Below are 17,155 nucleotides of genomic sequence, written 5' to 3' on the forward strand. Positions count from 1 at the left end.
AATGACAGAGGAGGCAGTGACAGAGGAGGGAGTGACAGAGGAGGGAGTGACAGAGGAGGGAGTGACAGAGGAGGGAGTGACAAGCTGGGTGGACAGTTTGAGGAGGCAGAGGGCTGAGAAGGAGCCTTTGGATTTGGGGACCTAATTTTATCCCTTGCAACTGGGAAAGCAGGCTGGCCCCTTCTCCACCTGACAGGGCAGCCAGTGTGTGAAGCCAGTTGTGTATTTTATTCTTAGAGAGGAGTTCCATGGGAGCCCTTGGCTGGCCTCATCCCACGGCTCTGTGCAAGAAGCCCGGCCACAGAGCTGTCAGCTCTTTATTGTCATGTCAGCAGCACATGGGTCTGGGCCTGGCTCCTGGGCCACAGCTCCCCCACCCACCATGGGGCCTCAGAACTCGCAGATCACAAGGCGCTTTGCTCCACAGGTTATGTCGTTCCACTTGCCGTTGGTTAAGATCTCCACACAGTCCTCTCTTCCGCTATCGTCGTTGGGCTCCCCGGGGGCCCAGTTGGAATAGACCAGGGGCTCCCCTCCTGGGTAGGTGAACCTGCCCTCCGTCTGGGAGTCAGTCATGCTCAGGAACGCAGCACCCTTGTCCTCAGCCTCGACCAGCTGTTGCAAGGCCTCCTTCTCAATTGCAGAGCGTGGGGAGGGCAGCTGCCCCCCGGCCTGTGCGCACACTTGCTGTGCCTCATAGAAATGTTTCACAAAGCCTGATGCCTTGAAGACCTTCGGGCCAACACCTCGGCCGTTGGGGAAGAGCTCCACTAGGAGGAGAAGACAGTCAGGTCAGGGTTCTGGGGATACGTGCCAAAGCTCCAAGGCTCTGAGACCTTTGTGCTCCAACCAGAGCCCCGGGCCTCCCATAGAGGGCCTCAGAGCACCAGGAAGGACAAAGGTGAGAGCCCTGCTCCGCAGTGCGCACTGGGAGGTCGATCTGTGTGTCTAGTTACAGGTGAGAACAATGGGCTCAGAGAGGAACCAGAGGACCAGGTATTTAGACCCCCTTGGCCATGACAGTCCAGGTGGCAAGGGAAATCACTTCCTTTTTCAGGGTTTAAGAGGCTCAACTTCATTAACCATCACATGTAGAGTTGGGTGATCACCCTTATCTGATCTCACACTAAACCTGGGATGTGCTCTTTCTATCTCACCCCATGTTGCATGGCAGAATCAGTTTCCCAGTTCCTGGGCGGGACTGGAAAACTTTGGCATGGTGCAGCGAAATGGCATCGTGCCGCCTCTGAGAGCTACAAAAACGAAAGGTGCTCCCTCTGCTCTCACTGGGACCCTGCATAACAGCAGGGCATGTGGCATTGGCAGGGAGGTCCATGCCGTGTTTGCACGTGGGAAAGAAGAGGGGAGGGTGGGCCCTCTGAGGGTAGCGATGTGCTAATCTCTGCACTGTGTTTAGCCCAGTGCTGGTGCCTAGGTGGGCATGTGTGTGAGGCTGGAGGGCTGGGAGAGAGGACGATGACGGCTGAGAGGTGTGCATGGGTGTCAGGGGCAGGAGAGAGTAAGTGCTAGAGAGAGCCCTGTCTGGGAACCAGAGAACCAGGTATTTAGCCCCCCTTGGCCATGACAGTCCAGGTGGCAAGGGAAATCACTTCCTTTTTCAGGGTTTCCAGTTCCTCATCTCTAAGATGGGAATCCTACCTAATAAAAGGGTAATATGCAAATTAATCATCACTCCACTACACCCACAAGCCATGCCCACCAGCCAGCCCACCAGGAAACCATCCAGCGGAGGCTTTTCCGGCGGTGCAGGGAGCCTGTGATGGATAGCAGGCAACTGGGGATCGGCTCCTGCGATCCATTGCAGGGAGGCTGGGGTCCGGCCTTGGGCACCAGCGGGGAGCCTGCGATGGATCGCAGGCAACTGGGGGTCGGCTCCTGAGAAGGGTCTGCTCCTGTGGTGGATTGCAGGGAGCTGGGGTCCCCTGCCCAATGGGCATTGTCTCCGATCACAGGGAGCTGGAGGTCCCCTTCCCAGGCCTAAAGCTTTGGCCAGAGGCTTTAGACTTGGGCAGGGCACAGCCAGTGATTGGTGTGAACTATGGAGGAAACACCTTTTCTGACTGCACATTGGCTAAGCTTCCTGTATGCCACTGGTAATATTCTTAGTAACTTGGGTAATAAGAATCCAAAAAGGTGATCTATGGTTTTTCCACCACACTTCTTGAGAAAAAAATGAAGGTCTGCTGCTGGAGGGCTAAGAAATGTCATATCCTGCCCTAGCCGTTTTGACTCAGTGGATAGAGCCTCGGCCTGCCCACAGCAGGGTCTGGGTTGATTCTGATCAAGGCCATGTACCTAGGTTGCAGGCTCCTCCCTGGCTGGGCCCACATCAGGGCTCATGCAGGAGGCAACCAATCAAAGTGTTCCTCTTACTTCGATGTTGCTCTCTGTCTTTCCCTTTCTCTTCCACATTCTCTAAAAGTCAATGGAAACATATCCTTAGGCTAGGATAAGAAAGAAAGAAAGAAAGAAAGAAAGAAAGAAAGAAAGAAAGAAAGAAAGAAAGAAAGAAAGAAAGAAAGAAATGCATATCCTATGAAAGACACATCTTAAAAATGCCTAAAGAAAGTTGTCATTTTTCTTGGTGAAGGGACTGGAGTCGTGTTGATAAAAACACCTTGGTGGCTGTGGTGACTGGCAGTGGCTTCAGCAGCAGGGTGATGGGGCTGTTGCCTTCCCCTGACCAGCCTGGTTGCCTCCCACAAAGGGAGGCCAGACTGTGGCTTAGGCCCGCTCCCGTGGGGATTGGGTCTAAGCCATCAGTAGGAAATCCCCTGAGGGCTCCCAGTATGTGAGAGGGGGCAGGTTGGACTGAGGGACCCCTCCCCCAATGTACGAATTTCGTGCACTGGGCCCCTAGTACAATTTATAAAAGAATCACCTGTGTGACATTCAACTGCTCTTTTCATTCCATCTCATTTTCCACTCCTTTGTTGTGTGTGTGTTGCGGGGGGGGGAGGGGTGCTTTAATATATTTTATTGATTTCAGAGGGAAGGGAGAGGGAGAGAGAGAGAGAAACATCAATGATGACAGAGATTGATTGGCTGCCTCCTGCATGCCCACTACTGGGGATCACGCCCACAGCCCAGGCACATGCCCTCACCAGGAATCCAATGATGAACTCCTGGATCATGGGCCGAAAATCAAGCACTGGGCCACGCTGGCCGGGCTCATTTTCCATCCCTTTGACTTCTGGGTTCATGCATAGAAGCCTTCAGGGCTCCTGAGAGGGCTGTGCTCCAGCCCCACAGGGCTGCTGAGGAGCCCAGGCTGCACCCCGAACCACCGTGACCCTTCCACAGGGTTCAGGGGACAGACTGTCCACAGGCTCAGGAGGGCACCCACAGCAGCCCTGGACAAGAGTTCATCTGCCATTCATTACATGCACCTGGGAGGGTCTGTGTGTGCACACACAAATATGGCCACGTATCCACTGAAGGTACATGGGAACACTGACGCATGAGTGCTCATGTGTGTAGATGATGTAAGGTGAGTAATGGCATGTGTGTCATACACACATGTGTAGCAGTGCATATCATGAATTTTCCTTTGTTTACATCAGTGTGCATGTGAGAGAGTGAGCACACATGCATGTTTGTGGAGAGAGGGAGACATACCAAATGCTTTAAACCTCACCATTGGAATGTGGGTACTCAGTGGCCTTAGGTATGTAGGAGCCAACCCTATGTCTCACCCCTGCATGCCCTCCTCCTTCAGAAACTCCTCTTTGGATCAATGAGATTTGCTGAATGATCTGAGCTGAAAGCTGACATGGGGAAAGCAGGGAGGAGGAGGGGCAAATTAGGGACTCAGGTGGAGATGCCCACAGGCACAGGGCACTGGGCTGTGCTCCTGGGGGCCTCTGACTCCTCAGCACCCAGGTTAGGGAAGAGTTTCCACCATGAACACCCAGGGAGGAGCGGGAGAGCCCAGCACTGGGCAGAGCCCAGAGGCAGCCTGCTGCCTGCCAGACTCAGGGCCTGTCTCAGGTGAGATGCTCAATGGCCACATGCCAAGGTCACACCCTCAAGCCTTGAACCCAAGCACAGCATCCCAGCCCCAACTCTCAGGGCAGTGTCTGGAGGCGCTGCTGCTGTGGGCTGGGCAGCAACATCTTGAGGGGTTTGTACACCTAGCCCCATAGAGATAAGAAATGCATCCTGGGTAGTGGGGTGTCCTGGGCCCAGCACAGGTCAGCAGGAGGGAAGGTCTGAACAGCTGGGCTTGGGGCATTGATCTGGCTCGGGTCCCAGGTGGCAGTGATAGTGGGGGCTGGAGCCTTGGTAGCCTTGACCATGCTGGCGCCAGCCCACTGAGCTGGTGTAGGGGCCACAGCCTGATACGTGTCCCTTGCATCTGCTTCCAGCTCCTGGAACATGTGGCTGCCCTCTCTGCCCCACCCTATGCTTAGCCTCAGGTCCTGCACCAGTCCCAGGTCCAGCCCATCGTCCAAACCCACTACCATCCTAGAGCCCCCAATTCTAAGACCAGGCCTGCCTCAGGCCCGACCAACTCCAAACCCAAACACAGACCCCGCCTGGGGCCTGCCCTTGGCGACTGGCTCAGGTCCAGGTCCAGGTCCAGGAACTCACCTTTCTTATACTGAAGGAAGTCTCCCTGAAGGCGTCCTACCTGCCCCTGCAAGGCCTCCACCTGCCGCCTCAGAGCAGCGATGTCTGCAGGAGAGAGAGGCCCAGTGAAGACCAGTCCCTCACAGCCAGGGATCGGCTCAGAGTCCGGGTCCCAAGGGAAGGGTGCTCAGTGACAGGCTTTCCTGGGGGAGGGGAAGGAGCTGGGCCCCAGGAATCCACAGCCACTGACACAGCTGGCCCTGCTGCCCTCGGGTTCCCGGAGGCTCTGTTGTGAGCACACTGTGCCCTGGGCATTTCCTGGCACCCCACTAACTCTGATCCAGATGACATTTCACAGCAAATTCTGAGAGACTGGGAGCCTATCCCTAAAGGGGGTGTGGGGGGGAAGCGTGGGAAGGGATTGCACGTCCCTCAAGTGCTCCCCATCCCTGGGTTATTTGATTCTCAAAGCTCTCTGATGAGCTGAGAAGAGAGCTGAGCTGTCCCAGTGACCAGATGGGAAGCTGCTCAGGCTTGTCCTCCCCAGTGTACTAAGTCTAAGCCAGAGCCTGCAGGACCCGGAGGTCCTGGGAAAGGGACCAGCCAGTCAGTGCACTGTCTTCTCAGAAGGGGGAGAGCGTGAGAAGGTGAGAGAAGTCACAGAGGTCAGAGAACAGCACCATCCCACAGACGCCCCGCAGGATTACAGCCTTCCCCGCGTGAACCCTGTGCCACCCGCAGGGCACCCTCCTTTTTGGGTGGGTATGTGCATCCTCCCGCATGGCCTAGTGGCAGGCATTGAAGTCCACGCCCAGTGCTCACCATGGGGCCCTGAGTCTCCCTTCGGTCCAGGTTCTCCAGCAGAGCCATTCTCCACATTGGGGACATCCAGCATCCCTATTGGCCCTGTAGCTCCTGGTGAACCTGCAGCAGCAGAAGAAATGGGCATAAACCTGGCCCTGGGCCTAGGAGGAGCCAGCACTTCAGGGCCAGCCCCTGCGTTCCTTCAGGTCCACAGGTGTAGACATTCCACCTCCACACTCCTAGGTCCAGTGGTGACCCAGGAGACGGGTGTGCACAGCCCCGTTTCACAGGTGAGGAAACAGGCCTGCCAGAGCTGGAGGGGGGTCCAGCCAAGGACTGTCTGATTTCCATGCAGTGCACCCTGCCTGCCCCGAGGCTGCAGGATTACAGCAGGGGATGTGCCAGCTTTTACCCTGGATCATGGGCTCCTGGCTTTCCCCTTCCTAGGACCAAACTTTATATCAGAAATGGTCCCTGACAGGAATCACCAGGGAAATGCAAATCAAACCCACAAGATATCATCTCACCCCTCCTAGAATAGTGACTATAAAAAACACAAAAGAGCACAAGTGTTGGTGAGGATGTGGAGAAGAACCCCTATGCACTGTTGGTGGGAGTGTAAATTGGTGCAGCCACTATGGAGACCAATATGGAGTTTCCTGAAGACATTAAAAAGATAATTTTTAAAAAAGTATGATCCAGCAATATCACTTCTGGGTTTTATCTAAAGGAAATGAAACACTCATTTGAAAGATATCTGTACCCTCATGTTCATTGCAACATTTTTTACAGTAGCCAAGATGTGGAAACAACCTAATAGTGTCCATAATGGATGGAGGGATAAAAATGTCACACACACACACTGGAATATTATTCAGCCATAAAAAAATCCTACCATTTGCCACACATGAATGGATCTTAAAGGAATTATGCTAAGTGCCATAAGTCATACATATTAAGGCAGATACAGTGTGAGCTCACTTACATCTAGATCCTAAGAAACAAAACAAAGAACCTGAACTCATAAATGCATAAGATGGGAGCTGGGTGGTGGGCAAAACAGGTGAAGGTCAAAAGCTACAAACGTCCAGTTATGAATTATGAGCTCTATTTCCTCCTCTCCGTAGTGCATTTAGGTAAATCCTTTTGATCAGGCCTGAGTGTGGGGCCACAGGGCCTCATCTTTGCCCACCTCTCATGCAGTAGAATTTAGTTAGATATTAACACATTGCACATAAATCATTGCACCACAATGAACAATTGTAAGTGCCGCAGCTTGGTCCTAGAGGGCCCTGAACACCAGGCAATTACCCACGATTTGCTCATTCTTGGGGTGAGAGGGATTAGAAGCTCCCAGGGGAGGAATCCCCGCCACTAGGGCAGGGGCAAAAACACCTTGGGGCTCAGGGCAGCCTGTCATTTGCCAACAGGAAACGAGGCGTTTCAGGTGGACTGAATGTCCAGGGGACCTCTTCCCCAGCAGATGGACTTCCATTTCCAGGACTTGCACGGCAGAATACCCAGAGTTGCTGAATTGATTACTGATTCACCCATGCCCACCCATGCCCACCAGAACAAGCCCATGGCCCCAGCTCTACCTGGATCCCCCTTCTCTCCCCGGGGGCCCTCTCTCCCATCTCGTCCATCACGACGAGGCAGGCCATTCTCCACTGGGCTACACATGGCCAGGGTGCAGTCATCAATCAAAGGTTTCTGGGAAACCGTCGTCACAACTGCTGCCCGTGTCCTTGGAGGCTGTGTGACCAGGACCAGCACGGAGAGGCGGAGAAGCATGGCCTTCAGGGTGGGACAGAAAGAGAAGGACATGCTCTTGGTTACAGAACACGGGTTAGTGCTTAGCCCAGTGCCAGGAAGTCAGAGAGGCACTTTCCCACCATCACTTTTCCTCAGAATAGCTGGAGAGACCCTGGGACGCCTAGAGTGCTGGCCCTCCACCTGGGATGACTTGGGAGAGGGGCCTCGTGGAGGAGGGCATGTGAAGTGTGCTCCGTCAGGGAAAGGGGGGTTTTAGGTGTAGGAAACACAGATGTACACTAGGGTGTCCAGTGACATGTGAGAGGGACTCCGCAGCTAAGTGAGGTCAGGGTGGGTGCAGGACCTCGTCACTCCCAATGGTGGGCTTCTTTCCTCTTGAGAGAAACTGTACAGTTAGGAGCCAGGAAAGTGCACATGGGAGTTGCAGAGGCTGGGAACAAGCCTGAGGGACAGAGCAAAGGAGAAGGGATCGCCAGGCAGCCTGAGGGGGAGGCAGTGGAGGGCCTTCCTGGACACACAAGTGCTTTCTTCTCCACCTGCTGGTGGTTCTGGGCTGTGGAGGAACCTGTTTGCACCAGTTCTTTCTCATTCCGAGTTTACCACATCCTCAGGCATCATGGGAGTCTCTAAACACCAGGCAAGCTCACAGGCCAGCAGCGTGGCATTTGCTGGGGCAGAGGCTCGGCCATGAGCACCAAAGGATCCAGCCAGAGCCAGGGCATTGCCCCCCGGTGTGCAGCTGCCACAATTCAAGGGCCCTGTGCCCACATCTGGGGAAGAATGAAAAACAACAGGCATTCTGCCCATGAGCTCAAGATGGCACAGAGGCCACCAGAGCTCATTGTAGCAGCAGGGCCTGGGCAGGAGCCACCTCACAGGGTTGGAGACTTGGATGAGGCCTCTTCACTGGGCCTATAGAGGTATTGGGCAGAGCCACATCCCCTTAAACCACATAGCGTTCACTTTATGCCTCAATGTCTGACTAAAGTATATTGAAAAATGACGCCTCTAAAAACTAATTGGAAATCAGTAAACTTGTCCAGTGGGTGTATTTTTAATACAAAGGTTTGAAGGTAAGAGAAAAGCGTGTTTATCCATGTCCAACGGGCAGTTGGTACCAGGATGGGCTTTGACCCCGGGCCTGGGAAGGCCTGGGCTGTTTCTCCTCCATCAACTTCCTTTCTGAGGAAATCAGGGATGCAGAGAGCCAAGCGCGGAGTTGAAATTGCATGCCCACCTGAGGCTTCCTGAGAATGGCTTCTGGGGTCCAGGTGTGTGTCATATCCCCTCACCCACCCTCCCCCAGCCCAGAAGGCAAATCTCCCACTGAGCAAAGGAAGCAGAGTGAGGGGCAGAAGAACGGTCCTTCTTCCCCCACTATGCTGCCCTCTCAAGCCCACACCCAAACCCACACCCACACCTCTCAGACCAGACGAGCTACATAGACCCTCTGATCTTCCTCAACACCAGAAAATTAGACCACCCCAAATGGGCAGGGGGACATTCACCGGACACTCACCATTGCTTCCTCGAGGGCTCAGGGTCCCCAGGCAAATGAGTGCTTTATGGCACGCCTGGGATATTTATGCTGCCCTGCAACCTGAGCCATCAGGCCTTGTTCTTCTAATAACTCTTTTGGACAATTTTCTTCCTTGTTGCCTCACTCACTCTCACCCCCACGTGGGTTATGGAAACTTGCCACTACACACCTGTCACCTTAGAGTTTACAGAGCACCCTCAGGGCATGACCTCATCTGCACCTCACTGGGCTCTGTGAGTTCAGCGGCATCATCAGTGTCTGTCTGGTTTTTCAGATTTCCACGAATCTGAGTTCCTGAGAAGACAAAAGCCAGGAAATCAGAGTGAGGGGCAGATGAAGAAGCAAGTTGCCCAATAACCTACCAATATTGCAAAAGCATATGCATTTGCATATTTCAAGAGTCAGGGCTTTCTGTGCCACCTTCTCTTTGTCCTTCACCTCAACATTACTACGCAGAGAGCAGGAAAGAGCTGGGAGCTTCTTGGCATTTCTGGGCAGGGATGGAGTAGCTAGAGGGGTTGCCGAGGCTGCAGCATTCTCTGAGGACAGTAGCTGGGGGAGCTGCCACCTGGCAGGAGTCACTCTTTTGCTTCCTGGTCTAGATCTGAGTACCTCGCACTTGGTTTTTATGGAATGGATGTCCTTAAATCTTTGCCATCATCTCCCCACTTCCTTAGCTGGTGTTTCCTCTGTGTGTTGCTCTAGTGAGCAGTTTGGACCCTGAGCTGCTGATACACTATTGCAGGCCTCCCCCAGGAAACTCTGACTTCCAGTGGCCATGGGGCGGTTGCCTGCCCTACTGCTGTTGCTGTCATCTCTGCTCCCTTCTAGGTCCCTGTGGCTTCACCTCTTGCATCAATGGACCTTTGCCTAGGTCCACATACCAGCTGCCCAATGGCTGCAATACTCTCCTTTGGCCACTCCATTGGGGGTGCTGACTGCTCCTGGGTTTTGTTGCTGCTGTGGCATCTCCTTGTGTATTGTAGAGTCTATAATGCCAGTTTTCTCGGCTCATAGGAAAGGCTCTTGTTTCCCATACTGCAATGTTTTGAAGCAGGATCCCATAGTAGAGCCACCTGTGTCCCAAATGATAAAACTCTTTCATTATTAACATCCCCATGCTAGGATGTTCATGTGCCTCCCAGAGATTTGGATCAGCATGGAGGCTGAACTGACCTGAACCATTGCTCTCCACTCCCCACAGAGCCTACCTGACAAGTCTTATCCTGGTAGCCCGACAAACTCCTATTTATGGTGACTTTTATTTCAGAAGCCCTATATGTCTTCTCTGTTTGCAACTTAGCTTCTGTTAGCTACTACCTCCTAGTCTATTAAGTACTCCCTCTCAATGCCTGGCATCCCCGTATAACACAGACTATAGTGTTTCCTTCGTCTAACTCCACATTACAACAGAGTCTAATTTTATTTATGACCCAACCCAGACACTCCTGTTACAATGATAACCTTTGCCTTCCTCAGTGACACCAACACAGGTGAGAAGAGTCAGATATCAAATGATGATAACAGTGGCTTTCATGAATAAGAATCAATCAGAAATGAAGAATCCCATAGCTGGCATCAAGAATACAGTGAAAAAAATTTTAAAGTAGGCTGGATGAAGCATAGGATAGAATCAGTGATTTAAAAGACAATGTAGGAAAAACACCCAAATCAGAGCAACAAAAACAAAAAAGAATTAAAAAAATAAACAAGGACAGTGTAAGGGAACTTTGGAACAACATGAAACATAACAATACCCACAAATTGGGGTGGCAGAGAGCAGGAGAGTGAGCAAGGAATAAAAAACCTGTTTAAAGAAAGAATGAAAGGAAACTTCCTAACATGGAGAAGGATAATGTCATACAAGTTCAGAAAGTCCCAATAAAGATGAAGACAAAGAGACCCACATCAAGATACATCATAATTAAATGGCAAGCTTTAAAGACAAAGAGAGAATCTTAAGGGCAGCAAAAGAAAGACAGTCAGTTACCTAAAGGTGAGCTCCCATAAAGCTATCAGCTGATTTCTAAATAGGAACACTATAAGCCAGAAATAAATGGCATGAAATATTCAAAGTCACGAAAAGCAAGGATCTGAATTCAAGACTACTCTATCCAGCAGAGCTATCATTCACAATTGAAGGTGAAATAAAAAGCTTCCCAGACACACACATAAAACCAAACAAAAACCTAAGGACTTTATTACCACCCAACCAGCATTGCAAGAAATGCTAAAAAGACTGTTGTAAAAAGAAAAAGGGAGAGAAGGGGGGGGGAACATAGGCATAAAGATTTAAAATGGCCATCAAAAACCATGCCAAAATGAAAGTACAGCATCAGATGGCTTTACTAGTAAATTCTACCAAATATTCAAAGATTTGATGCCTATTCTTCTGAAAATCTTCCAAAAAATTGAAGAAGAGGCAATACTTCCTAACACATTTTATAAGGCCAACCTAACCCTCATACCAAAACCTGGCAAGAATAACACAGAAAAAGAAAACTACAGACCAATATCTCTGACAAATGCAGATGCAAAAATCCTAAACAAAATACTAGGGAATGGAATGCAATAATACATTTTAAAAAATAACACATCATGATTAAGTGGGGTTCATTCTAAGGGCACGAGGATAGCTCAGCATAAACAATCAATCAGGGTAACACACCACAGTAACAAAACAAAGGATAAAAAATCACATGATCTTATCAATAGATTCAGTAAAAGCATTTGATAAGATACAACATCCAGCTATGATTAAAATTCTCAAAAAATGGCTATAGCCGAAACCGGTTTGGCTCAGTGGATAGAGCATTGGTCTGCGGACTGAAAGGTCCCAGGTTCGATTCCGGTCAAGGGCATGTACATTGGTTGCGGGCACGTCCCCAGTAGGGGATGTGCAAGAGGCAGCTGGTCGATATTTCTCTCTCATCGACGTTTCTAACTCTCTATCCCTCTCCCTTCCTCTCTGTAAAAAACCAATAAAATATATTTTTTTAATAATGGCTATAGAAGGAAAGTACCTCAATAAAGACCATATATGACAAACCTCCAGCCTATATCATACTCAATGGTGTAAATCTGAAAATTGCAGGATATAAATCAATGTAAAAAAATCTCCTGCTTTCCTATCTACTAACAATAAAACCTCAAATAAATAAATGAAAAAAAGTCCTTTTGCAATTTCAACCATAAGAATAAAATACCTTGGAATAAACTGAACAAAAGATGTGAAGGACCTATATATGGAAAACTACAAAACATGATTAAAAGACATTGAAAAAGACACAATGAAATGAAAAGATATTCGTATTCATGAATTGGAAGAATCAATATAGCTAGAATGGCCATATTACCCAAAATAATATATAGATTTAATGTGAGCCCTGTCAAAATCCAAAGTCTTTTTTTTTTAAACAAAGAGAACCAAAAGCATCAGCTTTCTATGGAACCATGAAGACCCCCTAATACCCAGAGCAATCCTGAGAAAAAAAAAACAAAACGAAGCCAGAGGTATCACACTACCTGGCTTCAAATTATACTGCAGAGCTATAATAATCAAAACAGCATGGCATTAGCAGAAAAACAATCACACAGACCAATGCAACAGAATTGAGAGCCCAGAAATAAAACCACGTGTATATGGGCAAGTAATTTTTGGCAAAGCAGCCCAAAACACAATAAGGAGAAAAGAAAGCCTCTTCAATAAATGGCACTGGAAAAGTTGGAAAGCCAGATGCAAAAGAATGAAACTAGATTACAGTTTGTCCCCATGTACAAAAATTAATACAAAGTGGATCAAATACCTAAATATAAAATCCCAAATAATAAATTGCATAGAAGAAAGCATTAGTTCTAAGCATAGGGACCTGGGTTGTAGAAAGCATTTTATGAATTTGACTCCAAAGGAAACAAAAGGACAAAATAAATGCAATGAACTGTATCAAACTAAAAAATTCTGTGCAGCAAAAGAAACTGACAACAAAAAAGGCAACCAACTGAATGGGAGATGATATTTGCAAACAACAGCTCCAACAAGGGGTTAATATCCAAAATACATAAAGAACTCTTACAACACCAAGTAAACAATCCAATTAAAAATGGGCAGAGGACCTAAACAAGCAGCTCTCCCAAGAAGACATACAGTCAAGAGAATATGAAAACATGTTGAACTTCACTAGATACTAGAGAAATGCAAATAAAAACTACAATGTGACACCACATCACACCTGTTAGAATGGCTATTATCAACAAGACAGGTAATAACAAGTGTTAGAGAGGTTGTGAAGGAAAAGGAATGCTCATTCACTGCTGGTGAATATAAACTGGTACAGCCACTATGGAAAACAGTATGGATGATTTTCAAAAAATTAAGAATAGAGTTATCATAGAATCCAATAGTCCCTCTTCTGGGTATCTGTCCCCAAGCTCAAAAACACTTATTCACAAAGATATATATACCCCTGTGTTCATTGCAGCATTATTCATGGTGGCCAAGACATGGAGACAACCCAAGTGTCCTTCGATAAAGGATTGGATAAAGATGTGGTACATACATACTATGGATACTGCTCAGGCATAAGAAAAAAAAAAGAAATACTGCCATTTGTGATAACATGAATTGACTTTGAGAATATTATCCTATGCAAAAAATGTCACTCAGGCCCAGCCAGCATAACTCAGTGCTTAAGTGTTGACCTATGAACCAGGAGGTCATGGTTCAATTCTCAGTCAGGACACGTGCCCAGGGCTCAATCTCCAGAGTGGGGTGTGTAAGAGACAGCTGATCAATGATTCTCTCTCATCATTAATGTTTCTATCTCTTTCTCTTCCTCTCCCTAATTCTCTGAAATCAATAAAAATACATTAAAAAAGAAAAAATGTCAGTTGGAGAAACCTAAGAACAATATGATTTAATTAATATGTGAGATATAAAACTGAAACTCATAGACATAGACAATACTATGGTCGTTACCAGGAAAAAGAAGGTGGAGGGTAGTAAAGGGTAAAGAAAAAAAAAGCCAATGTATGGTAATGGAAGATGATTTGACGAAGGTTGTGGGCACACAATGCAATGTAAAGATCATGTATCATAGAAATATACATTTGAAACCTATACACTGAGTGGCCAGATTATTATGATCTCTGAAGGCATAATAACCTGGCCACTCAGTATATATATATTAGAGGCCCAGTGCATGAATTCGTGCATGGATGGGGTCAGGCCAGGCTGGCCAGGGGGAGAGGACATGGGCGGTTGGCCAGCCTGCCTGCTGATCGAACTCCTGGTCGAGGGGACAATTTGCATATTATCCTTTCACTAGAGTCCCATTGCATGAAAATTCATGCACTGAGGGGAACGGGGGGTCCTACAGCCCAGCCTGCCCCCTCTCACAGTCCAGGAGCTCTCAGGGGCAGGAGGTGACCCGGCGATCAGGGGAAGGCAACGCCCCATCACATCTCTGCTGCTGCCACTGCCGGCAGCGCAAGCCTCAGCTGGCCCTGGTTACCTGAGCCTCGGGTGGCCCTGGGCAGCTGGGCAGCCGCCATCCGAGGCTTGCCTGCGCCTCAGGCCAGCCCTGGGTGGCTGGGGGCCTGAGGGGGTTGGGGGACTCCGGAGGCAGGTGCGCGGAGCAGCAGAGCCTACCTGGGGGTGAGCCCGGCCTTGCCGCGTGCCGGCTGCCCCAGCAGGTCTGAAGGGACTGGGCGCTGCCATCTTTTAAGGGTGTGACAGTCAATTAGCATATTCCCTCCTTATTAGCTGTGGGTACCGCCATCTTTGAGGGCAGGATAGTCAATTAGCATATTCCCTCCTTATTGGCTGTGGGAATATGAGGGTGGGGCAGTCAATTAGCATATTCCCTCCTTATTGGCTGTGGGCACCGCCATTGCAAAGTCAATTAGCATATTCCATCTTTATTAGATAGGATTATATAGGATATACACTGAGTGGCCAGATTATTATTCATTCAGAGATCATAATAATCTGGCCACTCAGTGTATGATCCTATTAACCAATGTTACCTCAATAAATTAATATAATAAATAAATAGATAAATTTCAAAAGAAAGAAAATAATTAAATTATTTAATTCTACTTGCCAAAATAATCGGAGCATTAAAATCACAAGGGTCTTGGCTACCTGAGGACACTGAAGCCCAGAGATTAATTTGCCTGAAGTCAAACTCTAAGAAGAGGAATATGCCCAGAGGAACATAAAGCAGGTGAAAGCACGATTTTTAATGGGGAAGTCCATGGCTGAGGTGCAGGCAGAGGGAGTGTCTGACTTGATTCCAGCATGGATCATGCCTCCCCAACCCAAATGAAGGATAAGCACAAGGAACAGATTTGATGGGCAGATGGCCTCATGGGTGGCCTGTGAGCCATGCCTGTAGATGGGTCCTGGCTGCTGCTAGGAGTTCGAGGCCTTGAGAGCTCAGCCAGTGCATTTGGGCAGCACTAGGTGTTCTGAGTAGGAGAGAGCGCCATGTGCGAAGCTGGAAGTGTTGAAGGAGTTTGGGGACTAAGAGAGCAAACCAAAATAAGGTTCAACCTAAACTGATTTAGGCTGCTTTTTTCCCTCCCCAACTAATCCAAAGTTCACAGGAGATTTTTTGGTTTTATTTTTTCTCTCAGTACCTTGAATTCACACCAGGTGGCAACCTTCCCTGTGCGTCCTCTATCAAGCTGCTTCCAAAACACATTTCCACCAGACTTGCAATTCCTTGCTTCACATTCTTCTCTCAACTCCAGTCAGTAGTGCCTCTGTTCCTACTCCACTATTTCAATCTCATTGGCAAAGGTCAACAAAGGCCCTAAATTGCCCAGCCAGATGGTTAATCTTCCTCCCTAACTCATCAAAAATTTTTTAAAATTCTCTTACTTTAGATTCTTAATTTAAGCTTAGCTTAATGGTATATCCACCGAGTCCTTAATGCTTTTGAAAAATATCCCATAACATATACCAGTGTATGGTATGTGAGCCTCCCACCCTGGGGGAATGTGAGGAAGGCCATCTGGAAGTGGACTGTGGGTCCTTGGGAGCCTGGTGAGTGTGTGAGCCCAGACTGCAAACTGCAGGGAAACAGCCAGCATTTTGATCTCACACAGTTTGCACACAAGTACACCCCACCGCCTTCCCACACCTGCTTGCTTTGTTTTCTGGACTCAATATAACCGTGAACTGTAAAAGCCTGTGATGCGGAAAACTTCACCAGCAGGCCACACTGGTGTCCATATAAGTCTAATAAACCCGTGTTTTTCACAGCCAGTTCTCTGGTTTATTTCTTTAAAATCAGCAGCCAAGCCCTAGCTGGTTTGGCTCAGTGAATAGAGCTTAGACCTGTGGCCAAAGGTCCCAGGCTCCATTCCGTGTCAGGGCACTTGCCCAGGTTGTTGGCTAGATCTCCAGTAGGGGGCGTGCAGGAGGCAGCCAATCAATGATTCTCATTATTTATGTTTCTATCTCTCTCCCTTGCACTCTGAAATCATAAAACAAACAAAACAAAAAAAAAATCAGCAAGCAACACACTGCTGTTTTTCTCAGACCTCAGCTCTTTGCAGAACAAGTTGCCTCCAAATCTTTGCTCCATCTGCAGCACCCACTGTTCTCAGATGACTGTCCCTGCCCCTTTCTGTCCTGGTGTCCAAGCCTGGCAGCGGGGCCCACGCCTGTTTCCCTGTCCACCTGCATGGGGCAGTTTGTGCCGGGGACTGTCTCCAGCACAGGGCCCCCCAGGAAAGGCGGGCTCTCCGCCAGGGCCTTCCCCACGCTGAGGAGCTCCTCCTCACTAGGACCTGACCTGAGGGGGTTGCACAGGGGCTCTTTTTCAGAGTCCTGACTCCCCGACAAGGGCTTGGTCACCTACTGGCCTGGGCTCCAGGCCAAGTCAATCCCACCCATCCTTTGTGATTTCAGTGCAAGCCTTCTCCTTGGGCAAGAGATCTGGAAAGAAGCTCTATGGGACCCAAGGTGAAAAGATGCCTTTTTCCAAAGTGAAGGCTCTGTGCGCTGAGCTCCAGGCCACCGTGGCCACCCCCAAGAATGCCGAGGAGAACAAAGCCATCAAGGACATGGCCAATGACCATGCCTTCCTGGGCATCACAGATGAAGCGACCGAAGGCCAGTTTGTGTATGTGACAGGAGGGAGGCTGACCTACAGCCACTGGAAGAAGGATGAGCCTAATGACTGTGGCTCAGGAGAGGACTGTGTGCTCCTTCTAAAGGATGGGTGCTGGAATGACGTCTCCTGCTCTTCCTCCTTCATGGTCGTCTGCGAATTCCCAGCCGAAGAGGTGGTCCCTCAACCCCGCCTTGGCTCTGCTGAGCTCTCTGCTGCCCTAAAAGAAAATTCAGTGATGTTTTCCTCATGACCAGTGTTGACTCATTCTTTGGTGGGGATGGGAGGAAAATGAAGGGATGGGTTTGATTACGGGATTAGG

General features: G+C 49.1%; 2 protein-coding genes across 2 annotated transcripts; one reads left to right on the forward strand and one right to left on the reverse strand.

Moving 5' to 3' along the window:
* Positions 1 to 390: 390 nt before the first annotated feature.
* LOC103292918 (pulmonary surfactant-associated protein D-like) lies at positions 391 to 9,682 on the reverse strand. The gene is made up of 6 exons (XM_054729337.1): positions 9,598 to 9,682; positions 8,939 to 9,007; positions 7,821 to 7,943; positions 5,416 to 5,517; positions 4,615 to 4,698; positions 391 to 770 (listed from the first exon to the last, which is right to left on the reverse strand). Exons 1-6 carry the CDS (start codon positions 9,680 to 9,682, stop codon positions 391 to 393), a joined length of 843 nt encoding a protein of 280 aa, XP_054585312.1.
* A 487-nt stretch (positions 9,683 to 10,169) lies between these two features.
* On the forward strand, positions 10,170 to 17,086 carry LOC129152089 (mannose-binding protein A-like). The gene is made up of 2 exons (XM_054729338.1): positions 10,170 to 10,206; positions 16,632 to 17,086. The coding sequence occupies exons 1-2, from the start codon at positions 10,170 to 10,172 to the stop codon at positions 17,084 to 17,086; spliced, it is 492 nt and encodes a 163-aa protein (XP_054585313.1).
* The last annotated feature ends 69 nt before the right edge of the window (positions 17,087 to 17,155 follow it).

This window comes from Eptesicus fuscus, chromosome 17, assembly GCF_027574615.1.
Source record: "Eptesicus fuscus isolate TK198812 chromosome 17, DD_ASM_mEF_20220401, whole genome shotgun sequence".
Taxonomy (NCBI): domain Eukaryota; kingdom Metazoa; phylum Chordata; class Mammalia; order Chiroptera; family Vespertilionidae; genus Eptesicus; species Eptesicus fuscus.